Here is a 13,578-nt window from a genome sequence, read left to right on the forward strand (position 1 = left end):
AACTCAATTTATAAAATTTGTTTAATAATAACATAAAATAATTTAAGAATAAAATTTGATTATAAAACTTTAATATTCTATTATTTTTTTTACATTTTTTTTTTTTTATGGTTCATCAAAAATACTTATTTTTTCACATTATACAAATGCATGAAGAACTGAATAATGCCTAAACTTTCCTGTATTACAGGTACATAACAAAATATAAATATTAAATGATTCAATATTTAAATATATAAAGATATTATAACAACAATAGAATTTGGTAACTACCATGGGATATAAAACTAAAAAAATATTATTCTCTTAATAAACAACCAATTAAAAAAAACAAAATAAGGGATAATAATAAATATTATACACATTGATCTTAAGTATAATATAAAAAGCACCACAGAAATAATTTAATAGTCTCTGCTCTATATCAGTGGCGGTTTTGGGATTCAATTTTGACTGAGGCGACTAAATATTAACATACATATATACAACAATTATATACATTTACATATATATATATAATAAAAACACAAACTTATAATACATTAAACAAATTGACATGTTGAAAAGATTAGAAAGTGATTAGTAGAATAGGTAGTAGAGATAGCAGATAGACGACAATACAAGCACAGACTATGATTAAACAATTCGATACGAATAGAAGATAACTGCAGTGTTGTAATTGTACGTCGTTTAGCTCATTATTATGCAGTGTCACCAACACTGATGATAATTCAATAATTATTGTGTACTTTTTCGGCCAAGCCAATGTTTACATGCCGCCTCAATCGTCGCCTATGAAGTGCATGTGCTATGCGTACGGCTCGTGTGCGTGCGGGATCGTATTATTCAGTTATATTAAATACAACTACACGTGAGAGGCACCGTCAGCGGCCGCTCTTACGGGTACGGTTGGAAGATTACGAGACCACAGTCGACACCGGGCAACAAAATCGCGTATAATTTTAGCCTGAAACAACCTGTGCCCCGTGCTCCGCGTAGTCCTTACACCCGTATAAACTGATACCATATTATTAATTACTATTAACTACAGAATGATGTTTGTATTAAAATCTAATATTCTGTTTTGACATTTTTCTATGACAAAATTCAGAACATTAATAATATATTATACAAATGAAAAAAATATATACTATGTCTAATTTGTTTAAAAAACATATTCCTCTTACTAAATTTTTAAGTGAGGCACCGCCTCACTTGCCTCACCCCCAAAACCGCCACTGCTCTATATTTTTTAGTACCCATCAGTTATAAATCTAAAATAATGATTAATAAAATATTATGGGTACGTACAATAATAGTCCCTCTAACCTATTTTTATAAATTATACCATTAGCTAGTAATGACAAATTAAAATATTACTAGTTAGAAATAAGACTATTGACTATTGCTCAGGAAGCATTAGACTGGATGATGAAAAACTATGAGGGAGAAAACCTTTTTTACATAAATCATCTGATTTATCGGATTCATCCTCAGAATCAAATTCATCCAACTGCTCGGTGTCTGTTCTGCCCAAAATATCTACAAATAAATAACATACAAACACAAATTAAAATACTAATGAAAAAAAAACAAAATTATTTAGAAATTATTTATTATTTACCATTTGGTTCACTTCTATAAACTTCAGATCCATAAATATGTCGCCATGACATTGAAAACACAAAAAAAACAAAAAGAAGATTTGATCCAATTCCTAGACAAGCAGATACTATTGGCCAATGAAACATGAGATATCGTAAACCGCCCAAGTTAGCAATGATGTTTATCTTGGCAGAATAAATTTGAATATCATGATTTAAAATCTCAAAATAAATGTCTGTAACTGGGTGTAACTAATAGATAAAATTTATAATATATAGTAAAATATTAATTCAAAACAATGACAAAAAAAATGTATAAATACTTGATCTTCTTCAAAATCCGTATACATTTCTAACTGGATTAATTGTTTTTCTGCGGATAATCCCGTCAGATAAAATGGTATCATGAAAAATGTATGAACAGCATGATACAGTTGGCTCATATACCTTAATCTACTTGATAGCCAAATTTGTCACTCAAACGAACACAGAGCATAAACATTCCTTAAATAAAATTAATACAACATTTAATAATTTTGTAGTGATACTATTACAAAAAATAGCATATTAAAGTATATTTTAAAACAAATATTAGTTTTCACAGTCAACTCACCGATTTCTTCATTAACAGGTGAATCTGGTAGCTCAACATAAACAGTAATTTTGTATTTTTGACCAATCATTAATAACTGGTGGTTTTTGGTTAACTGAATATGTGCAGATGGATAATCACATAAACCTTTATTGCTGTGACAGGATCTGAAATCAAAATGGTACAAAAATTAAAATCTAAATCTTATAGAAATGTAATTACATTTTAAATGCGTGTATAGTGTATACACATATTAATATAAAAAATAATAATATAATAGATAAAATACCTACTGTACATGTTTTTCTCTAAAAATTTAATTTATTTAGGTACCTACTTTTCAATAATTTTATAAATTCTAGTTCAAAAGTATTCAAATATTAAAACTATAGCTACCTACCTAATTATATTCATTGTGATTGATATCATAACTCATTTTACCAAGTACTTCCATAAATAACTTTATTATCCGTCATGTATATTTTTTAACAGGAATAAATAAAGGTTAAAGGAGCAGAAAAATTATATTATATAAGGATTTTATATTCATAAACATTGTTGAAGAAATGTAGACTATAGTTAAACTATACAAATCATAATGACAATTTTTTAATTAAGCAGACATGAGACATCTATAATTACTAATTAGTAACACTCTCTCATTGATAGATTTGCTTTTACTAATAATGAAATTAAATATCAAGCCGATCCATTCATATTTACAACAGTTTATAATACAATCATAAGTTATAACACAAATAATTGTTAATATTATTGAAAGTTAAATAATCATTAAGAATTTTAAATTAATTTTATCATTATAAGTTTATAATGACTCTTTACTCATGAGTATTAAATTACTTTTACTGTATTCAGATACCTTTTTGATAGTCTGAGCAGACCAGCTATTTGAGATAGGTAAAAACATAATATTATAGGTATTAGGCAATAATTATTTGGGCAGCATCCAATTGCTTATAGACTTCAACTATCTAAAAAATGGTTAATAATTAACAAACATTAAACTTTGTATCAAGGGAATCCCCTATTGTATAAGGAATGCAAGCTATTTGGATGATCTTGGCCACTTAGTGGTAACAATTTCTAAGTTACGTCAAAAAGCATACAACTTATAGTATGAACATTTCACAGTAATAAAGACAAGACAATAAGTCAATACTCACTTGAATTGCATGTGAATCGGACGGCTGAACATGAGTGAAGGCATGTACGCATAATAGAATGCTATGTACAAAAATATGGACACCCATACGATGGTAACGATAATCATTGAGAACAGTCCACCCTTGTACGTCGTGTCCAGCAAACAGTTAACAACGTCTGATACCATATCGACCGTTTTGTCGACCTTCTCGTCGACGATTCTCTTCAATCCAAACATTTTCATAGTATTTGACGTGTTAGTAATCTATTACTATAGCTTTCAGTTATAAATTATGATTGCAACAGGTAAACAAAAGGAACAAGTTGCGCGTGATCTACCGCGTTCACACCACACGCACTATTGTAATATTATTATTTATTATATTATTATTATTTTATTATTATTATATTATGGAGTCTACATAATTTATAACGGCTGGGCAACTTTAAAACGGATATCGATTGTTGGTAATAACTAATAAATAATAAAGAAAAATATTTGATGAATGACGATAAACTTTATTATAGAACAATATTAATAATAATAATTAATAATTCCTACTAAATAAAAATAATATTAAAAATGACGGGTTTAAAAAAAAAAATTGATAACGGTTCGGCAGTTGTTGGCGGCGGCTACAAGTTTCGGAGATTACGACTACCGTGCTAGTATGTGTGCCTTAGCGTGTGAGAGAAGGCGCGATAAAGGTTAAACGGTAGGTATAGATCAAAACGATAGCATTTAATATAAATAATACAACAGCTAATGAACAGTTTAATCTATATAGGCTGTCCGCACTTTGCACTGTATAACAGTACGATAAGACATGAAGATCATCGGCCGTTGTAATAATATAAATTAAATTAAATGCAGCGGCAAATGGCAATACTCGTATAATTATGGTTAACTATGATATATTAACGTATAATTATTTAAAATGCTAATGTCCAGTGTCCGGATTGAAAAAAAAACTCAAAAATTAAGATGCTAAACTCAAACAATTGTTTAATTAACAAACCTTTAAACTTCACAAAATTAAGCTTACATTATATAATTTTATTAAGAAGACACATAGGTATATCTGTTGTCTCCGTCTTACAAGTGCTTAACATGCGGTAAATTTACACTCAGTAGATCACGTTTAGCTCCGTTAGTTTAAAAATAAGAGTGAATCGACCAATTATGAAACTTGATGTTAAGAACATTATCTGTTTTTGAATGATGGTTTTTTACGATAATTTAGTTTTTAAGTGAATTATGAGTATTTTAAATTTACGCTTTTTTATATACGCATAACTTGATACAAAATTGAATTATCTTAAAAACCCCGCATTTAATAAAATATGATAATGAATGCACGATAATGTTCCTGATATCCAGTTTCATAATAGGTCGATTAACACTCAAGCTAACGGAGCTACACGTGATTTGCTGAACGTAAATTTGCTATGATCTATGCACTTATAAGACGGAGACAAACGGTTGTGTAGCTGTATAGCATCCTCTTTTAAGAGGCACACCCACACGTGTTGTCTCCGTCTTACAAAATATGTACAACATAGTAAAAATTGTTTTGGGCGGGACAGGGACGGTGCCAAGGGGTGGCGAGGGGGGGCGATTGCCCACCCAGGATAAGTTCTCGCCCCCCCAGATATTTTAACTCTTATTAACTGGTGTGTGACCATGGAGCACTAGACAAAGCTAGTTCCCCAACTATTATAACATAAACGTTTTTGAACACAAGTAATATTCTGTGATTTCGAATAACCAGACCATGGCCACCAGATTTTCTCATAATTTTTAATCGATGATTATTATACAATCACTGTAACGCTATACTTTATAGTTAATACAGTTTACGAATGTATTTATTTTTGATAGACGTATTATTTCGTAATCGTAATAAGATGACTATCTTCATTGTTCACTCTACTTTATCGATAAAAGTGGCACGATTCAAAATGTTTAAAAATAGCAGCGTTCGTCTATTAGTTGGTTTCCCTGACTTGTTATTGCACGACATATATTGTTCATTGTATATATATACCCGCATTGAATAATATCGTTTGTATTTAGATATAACAGAATAACAGATAATAATTATTAATGTCTTCGGTGGAAATTTAATTTTATTAGTCTCAAGTCTCAACATTTACGACAACAACTATTATTACGGCGACAGTCTATACTGTTATACTATTACTGCCACGTTTGTTTAACAAGTTAAAATTTTTTAAATTATATCAAAATGAGTGTTAGAAAAATTGATTCTTACTCTAAATAAAATCAGTGTGGAATCAAAATCTGATAGAAGTATGGAGGCAAAATCTATTTTAGAACACATTAATTTTGAATTTATTTTTTGTTTACATCTCTTTTGTGATACATTTAGTCAAATAAAAATTGTATCTGATTATTTACAATTTCCCAATTCAGATATAGGAACTAGTTGTATAATGGTTGAATCATTAATTGATTATCTTAAGGAATTTCGAACAGTTGACAGATTATTTAATGAGCTTTTAGAAAAAGTTGTTTTGTTTGCGGAAAATAATAACATTCTATTACCTGAAGAAAACTTAATGTGTAGAAGAACTCATCGTAAATTGCCTGTTAGATTTTCATCTTATATTACAGAACTACCGACATCTAAAAATAGGACCGTTATGTGTAAGAATGATGTAAAGATAATCATATTTAATCCTGTAATTGATAGAATGATCAATGAACTACAACGAAGATTTTCTGATAATAATCCAATATTATCTGGTATAAGTTCCTTAAATCCTCAAAATAAATCCTTTTTAGACTTTCAAATATTATTACCTTTTGCTAAGCATTATGATGTTGATATTGAAAGCTTGGAATCTGAACTTAAGTTAATACCGAAACTCATAAAAAGACATCAGATAGAAAAAAAAACTAAAATTAACACTATACTCGATTTCATGCATTTATTAGAATGTTACAAATTGGCTTTTTTTGAACTATATTTACTATGTACCATAGCAATTATCATACCTCCTTCCAGTGCCGGAGTGGAGAGAACTTTTTCTAGTCTCCGACAAATCAAAACTTATTTAAGAAATAAAATGATTAACTCAAGACTAACAGATATAGCAATTCTTTCAATTGAAAAAAACATTTCCAAAAACCTAGATATGGAAAAGGTTGTGGACAAGTTTTCTGCTGCTCATCACAATAGAAAGATAATGCTTATTTAAATTTTTTTCTTAATTTAATCTTACTTGGAATTTTATTTTTATTTTTAAATATTACTATTATATACATATTAAATTTATTTTATATGCAGAAATGCACTTATACATTTAAAAATGTTTTCATATTTAAATTTTAGTAATTACTATTATATTATATTCAATTATGTCTCATGCTGAAATGCAACTATACAGTTAAATGTTTTTATATTTAAATTGTAGGTCCTTTAATTGTATTTTTTATTTTCAAATATTACTATTAGGTATGTAATAAATTTATGTTATATTTAAAAATGCACTTATACAGTATTACTGTGTTCACTGATACATAAATCATTACTTAACATTTTTTTTATTGTTATTGAAATAAATAAAATTGTTGAATATGCATTATGCCCCTTCAAAAAATTAACTTGCCCTTTACCGCCCCCCTAGAAAAAAAAATCTGGCGCCGTGCCTGGGGCGGGACAATATTTTATTCACTCTGTGTTTTAAGTTACTTAAATTTATTATTTGGATAACATAAATATATAGTGTTAAAGTTACCTATCAGTTTTAGAACATAAGTTTTTTTTCATTTAATTGTTGAAGATAAGTGATTAATATAGTATTAAAATACCAAGACGCTATAGCACAGATAAAGTTCTTTCCTATACGTCCCTTATGTCGGTAATACTACATTACTACAGGGGCGTCATTTCAGGTTTTTTTTCGGGTGTGCGAAGTTTCAAGCAGGCCATTTTGAAATTTAACCAGGCCATATAAAAATAGATTAGATATACATACGTATATGTATATTATCCTGCATTCAATTATTTCCATACATTATAGACCGGTTATTATAATTTGATTTTAATCATAAAAATGATTGTGCATTCGTGGCTCGTGCATTATTTTAGGCTTCAGCAAGGCGCAGGCCAATTGTAACATTCTAAAAGTAAGGGGTGCAACTGCACACCCTGCCGCCCCCCCCCAAAAATGACGCCCCTGCTTTACTACTTCTATATAAATACAGAGGCAGTTAAGTTGTCCCACGCAAAACACTTCTTGATATGTTGTGCGTTTATAAGACGGATGAGTGTGTCCTCTTATGTCTTATATAGTTATATGATAGTATATAACCAACTTGGATTAAATATTAATAATAAAATATTAATTAATTATTATTTAAAAAAACAATTTATATGTAGTAGTAGTTAGTTACTTAGTTGAAAGTCTATTTCCTGTAAAACGTGTTTTGAGCAAAAAATTCACGCTTTTCATTTTTGGTCAGCACAGCCATTGTGGATATCCACATAAAATTATACTCAAACCATAGACCTTTATACTAGTATAAGATCTATGACTCAAACTAGTCATCATTGACCACGAATACGATAATACATTTATACGAATGACATTATCGGTGGCAACCAAATTATATATTGCATAAATAATGCCCCTTAACAAAAACGCGAGCAGGCTCCATCCACAAGGGGGCTGCAGTCGGCCGGGTTTTAAGGAGGTCGATTTAACATGACAACATTAAAGTGACTTGTGAGTGCAAAGTTCAAAGTAAACGCACAAAAGTGTGTGCGAGTTTAATCTGTAATCCTTTTCGGTCAAAATGTCCTATAAGCGTCATCGACATCAAATATCGTAAATAATGAGAAAATTATGCGGGTCACAAAATAAATTGTTGTCAATAATGATTAATTTTATACCTACATCATAGATACATATTTTTATATGATGAACCAATTATTCTATAATTTAAAATTGTTCAGTATACAACCAGTAGCATTCACTAATTGTTAATTACTTATTGTATTTTAACTTTTTTTAGAACATCTCCGTCTAATAAAAAATTTACAATCTTTTTGACGTACGTAAGAAAAATCTTTAAAACAAACTTTGTCATTTCCTTGAGTGGATTTAATTATTTCCATAATTACACAGAATCACAGAAATATAAAATTACTTAGAGACAAGGTACTCTATACTGCATTACATACAGGAACTAGAGAAGTATAGTAACCGCCTAAGGTTTAACCGTAATAATTTATCGTTAGCAATATAGGTGGCTCGAGGAGGGTTAATATAAATAAACCGCCAATAACATTTTTCTAGGCTTAAGAAATTTTGTTCCGATCATTTATCATTTTATTATTTGTCAAACGTACTATTTTATTGATTTCGATACGTGGATGAAGTCATTATCTGTCCATAATATATATATATATATATATATATATATATATATATATATATATATATATATATATTACTCTATAATATAATATATATATATTACTTTTAATTCAATATTATTTTTATATTTTGTTATCTGTTTTTGTTAGGATTTACTACACATATTTAGTTTTTATCTGATATGTTTTCTTTATATAAATTGTAAAAGGGTATATTATACCCGTTGATATACAACATAAATAAATAAATAAATAATGCGATTAATAGCTATTATACGTTCTGGACGCAAACTAATTGGTCAGTCGGTATTACATCAAAATCGCGTTTATTGAGATGACGTTACACCGACATTTGCTGTCTCCGTTTAAGATGTATAATTACCTAAATATAAGTAAACTTTTCAAACTCTACAAAGCAAACTATGGGGATTTTTTTCCGGGTTTTTTATCCTAGATTTGACAAAACTGAAAGTATTTAGTTTGACAGATTTCGATTTTTAAAACTGATTTTATATTTTAATATAAAATTAATTATTTATATTTTAATCAACAAGTTTACTAGGTAAATGTAGAGGCGATTTTGAATATCTATTTTTCAACTGAAATATCGAAGAGTAAAAATGTGATTATTTTTTTAAATATTATTTATATGACACTTTCAAGAACATTATTTTAATTTTAAATAAATTTAATATTAAGAACATTAAAAATCGCTTCTACAATCACCTAGTAAACTTGTTGATCAAAATAATTCCGTTTAAAAACTTAAAATCCGTCTATCCAAATTTATTCAATTTTGTCTGACTTTCTGGTATAAAAGTTACTTTTTTTCATCAACTTCAGCCTCTTAATATTGTTAATAATTATTAATTAATATTATAATGACAAATATTTATTGAATGAATGTATTCATATTTTAAAGAGTGTCTTATTTTCCAATAAAAAATCATGAAACTCAAAACAATTTCGAAATTTTTGATTGTATTAAAAAAGAATTCTCGTCGAGTTTGTGGAAATACTGAAAAAACTATGGATTTCCAAAAAACAATTTAATCTGTATAAAAAATCGGTACAAATTTTAACTTCAAATGCTTATGACAAATTGATTTGACTTTCCAGCAGATAAACTTTTTAATAGTTATTAAAACAAACATTTGAATTTAAATCCAGCCATTTATTAGATAGAATTATGTGTTTGGACCATATCCTATAAAATTAGCACCGAATAGCGAATGCTAATAAAATTGGACAAGCATCAAGATTTCCAGGAAGAAAAATTTGATACCTAAGAATTACGAACTACGCCTACTTCCAGTCCAATGCTTAATAATAAGCTATTAATATTAAAAATCGATAGGTTAGGTAACTATATACGCTATATTAGTTATTACTTATTACTAGTTTACTACTACTACTACGCGCGATAGTTAACGATTCAGTTTCTTCAATGAATGATGGCAAGTTGTGACGGTGTTGACGAATTTTACAATTATGTTTTCTACCCTGCCTTATGCCAGACAGTTGTTGGCTTATATGAAAGAAAAATGTATGGCCGAATGGCCCGAATGGAGTGAATAAAATAATATTTAAACAATGTGCAATAATGATAGGTATTAAATAACAGAGGGAAACGACGGAAAATTATTAGCTGTGGGAAAATATTAAATAAATATTTTATTTTTTTACGTCGTAATATGTCTTGAATTTGTTTGTAACACTGAAGGTAAGCACACTGCTGAGCGGTAGCGTCGGAGGTAACGGTAAAACCCAATCGGACATTTACCTCCACCACAACAACACGCCGAGACAAAAGAATTTTCCCTCCATCATCACTGCGGTGTGTGTTATAGGGGCGTCATTTCAGGTTTTTTTTTCGGGTGTGCGAAGTTTCAAGCAGGCCATTTTGAAATTTCACCAGACCATATAAAAATAGATATACATACGTATATGTATATTATCCTGCATTCAATTATTTCCATACATTATAGACCGGCTATTACTGGCAATCCAGATGGGATCGGACCGCAACCACACCGGACGCCGTCAGCCGAAAATGGATCCACAGATTGATACCGAACCTCTCACGATGGCTGGCGAAGCCCACGCCGGTAATGACGTATCACTTAACCCAGGAGATGTCAGTACATGGTTGCTTTCGCAGCTACCTTGCAAAAAGGAATCGGGCTGACGACAGCTACTGCTGCTATTGCATGGACCCAGATGACACGGCTGAACACACGTTGTTTGCCTGTCCAAGGTGGCTGGACGACCGAGCCCGACTAACTGAAATACTCAGGAGACCTCCAAACGCCGGCGACGTGGAAGACATCCTGTGCGGTCCGACTGACCTGCCCGACGATTCCGCCGCCAGGGGAAGACTGATGGAACAAGCTAAAACGACCCGTCACGTTCTCACCAGCATGATCGAATCCATCATGTCCACCAAGGAGGAAGACGAAAGGGAAGACCAGGCTCACAACAGGACTGCAGCAAACATGAGAAGAGCTCACCTAGTCTGAAGCGCAAACGGGAACTCAAGATGAACAACTGGACTGACACTCGCACTACTCGCCACCGCGAATCGTTGGAGGTGTCACTGACCACGTTGTTCATCCCCCACCTGTGACACCACGTGCGGGACGGCGATCACTGCATCGCAGCAACTCAACAGGGGAGAGCGACCACTCAAGGGCGGCGGACTCCGGTCGGCCCGCCAATAGGGACCTGTACGGGAACACGAGGGTGTCTGACTCCGGTCGGCCCGGGAAGACCACGTCGAGGTCAAATGTAAAAATGTATCATGTATTCTCTTTTCTTATGTATAACTTAGGACTATGTTGGGGGGTAATTCGGAGACTGTCTGGATTACCCCCACGTATGTATAATTATTTGTTTCAAATAAACGATGGCGGCGTCGCGGAAGTATTGCGAAAGCAGTTCCCGCGGCGTCATCGGTTCAAACAGGAAAAAAAAAAAAAAAAAAAGGCTATTACTATTTGATTTTAATCATATAAATAATTGTGCATTCGTGGCTCGTGCATTATTTTAGGCTTCAGTAAGGCGCAGGCCAATTCTAACATTCTAAAAGTGAGGGGTGCAACCGCACACCCAACCAGCCCCCAAATGACGCCACTGGTGTGTTATATGATGGTTCAAAGTTCTAGGTCTCAAATGTTGTCCACGAGCATATCAATATTTATGAAAAATTAATTTAACTTTCCAGTAGATATACTTTATTTTTCTTAAAAAAAGGTAGGAAAACCTTTTTAGTCCTTGTATTCAATTTTAAAGTTGTAGATAAATATAGGAAACTTTTATGAACACAGAATACTTAATAAATTATCGTTAGGTATTATGAAAAAGAATTTTGTCAAGTACCTACCTAACCACGTATAATTGCTTTTGAAAGTTAGAGGGAATTTTCAATATTAAATTCTGAAATACTCCAACTAGATTATCCTATCATTTATTAGAAAAGACACTGAAGTTGAAATTCGAATAAGCATTAAATGACTAGCCATATTTTAATTATTTTAAATATATTTCAAATAATTTCACGGAACCATAAACAAGGTTCGTGACACTCTGGTCGGGAACCTCTGTCTTAAACACGTAACTCGGAGTTGTTAATTTGTTTTCATAATATTTGGAGCTTGACAAGCCTGATTTTTTTACAAATTAATAATCATATTGTTGAATAGATATGTTCTACCCAGGGATCGAAACCGGTTTTTCAAAAACCGTTTAAAACCGCGGTTTTTTCATTATTGAACACCGGAACCGGAACCGACATCAAAAGCTTTAAAACACCGGTTAAAAAACCATAACTGAAACCCGAGGCCTTTAAAAAACCGTTTATAAAACCCAAACCGAAACCATAGAATTGAAAAACCGTTCTTGAAAAACCGATTAAAATTTAAAATCAATATCGGTTTCTTCAAATTTTATAAAGTTAATTATATTATTTATAATTCTAGTTAAAACGAGTATTTTCATTTGAAGAAAATAATATAATGTTGGAATTTATTAATAAAAATCCCGATCTCTTAGGTAATCACTAATCAGTATTACGAAATATTAATATCTATTGATAATACGAATATTGTTCTATTTATATTTTATATTATTCCTATACTTATTGTATTGGTTCTAAATTAAAATATAATATAACTACTATTATTTTGTCCGCCCCTATGCGGTTATACATGTTTGTAATCAATAATCAGTAATCTGAATTGTTGTTATTTGAAGTACTTGTGTAAATTATGATATATTTATGTTATTAGTTATTTATAGTACTTATTAGTTGTTACAATAATTTATTATTTTTTCGTATTTCGCCGATCCTTTTCCGTCCTGCAGTCTTGATCTCTCAGTTTTGATCTCGGTGTTATTCTCACGATCTCATCAGTAATACTATGCTCAGAACTACTGGAGAAAATAATGTTGATACGAGCAAATAAATAATGATGGTAATTATTAATTAATTGTTATAGGTACCTGGTACCTACAATCTACATGATTACAAAAGTATCTACATATTATATTTAATACTTGTTAAGTATTTACAAATTATTATTTTATTTATACATTTAACAGACAGTTTTTTTGTTTTTATACTTATTACCTATGAAGTAAAACGTAATTACGTGCCTACCAATAATCATAATTTATAAATAAATATTTATGTTTAAATAAACACTGGAATCCACAGTTAAATGTATTAGCTTTTCTTAATAATTTAGCTGTATATATATATATATTGTGGTTTATTTTTTATAAAAACAAGTATTGCCATATGAATAAATAA

The 13,578-nt window shown here is 30.5% G+C and overlaps 1 protein-coding gene and 1 pseudogene across 2 annotated transcripts; one reads left to right on the forward strand and one right to left on the reverse strand.

The window, feature by feature from the left end:
* Nucleotides 1–154: 154 nt before the first annotated feature.
* On the reverse strand, nucleotides 155–3,960 carry LOC149060395 (seipin-like; annotated as a pseudogene). Its single transcript, XR_016189803.1, has 5 exons — nucleotides 3,381–3,960; nucleotides 2,218–2,363; nucleotides 1,928–2,108; nucleotides 1,625–1,856; nucleotides 155–1,542 (listed from the first exon to the last, which is right to left on the reverse strand). The product of XR_016189803.1 is annotated as a seipin-like (transcript).
* A 1,716-nt stretch (nucleotides 3,961–5,676) lies between these two features.
* On the forward strand, nucleotides 5,677–6,585 carry LOC149060396 (zinc finger MYM-type protein 1-like). Its single transcript, XM_089228983.1, has one exon. The coding sequence runs from the start codon at nucleotides 5,677–5,679 to the stop codon at nucleotides 6,583–6,585; it is 909 nt and encodes a 302-aa protein (XP_089085109.1).
* Nucleotides 6,586–13,578: the final 6,993 nt, after the last annotated feature.

Source organism: Diuraphis noxia, unplaced genomic scaffold (assembly GCF_037042655.1).
Source record: "Diuraphis noxia isolate RWA-SAM2 unplaced genomic scaffold, SU_Dnox_SAM2 contig0001, whole genome shotgun sequence".
In the NCBI taxonomy this organism is placed as follows: domain Eukaryota; kingdom Metazoa; phylum Arthropoda; class Insecta; order Hemiptera; family Aphididae; genus Diuraphis; species Diuraphis noxia.

Coding starts and splice junctions, on each gene's coding strand:
- LOC149060396 (XM_089228983.1), top strand. CDS start 5,677: ATGGAGGCAAAATCTATTTTAGAACACATTAATTTTGAATTTATTTTT.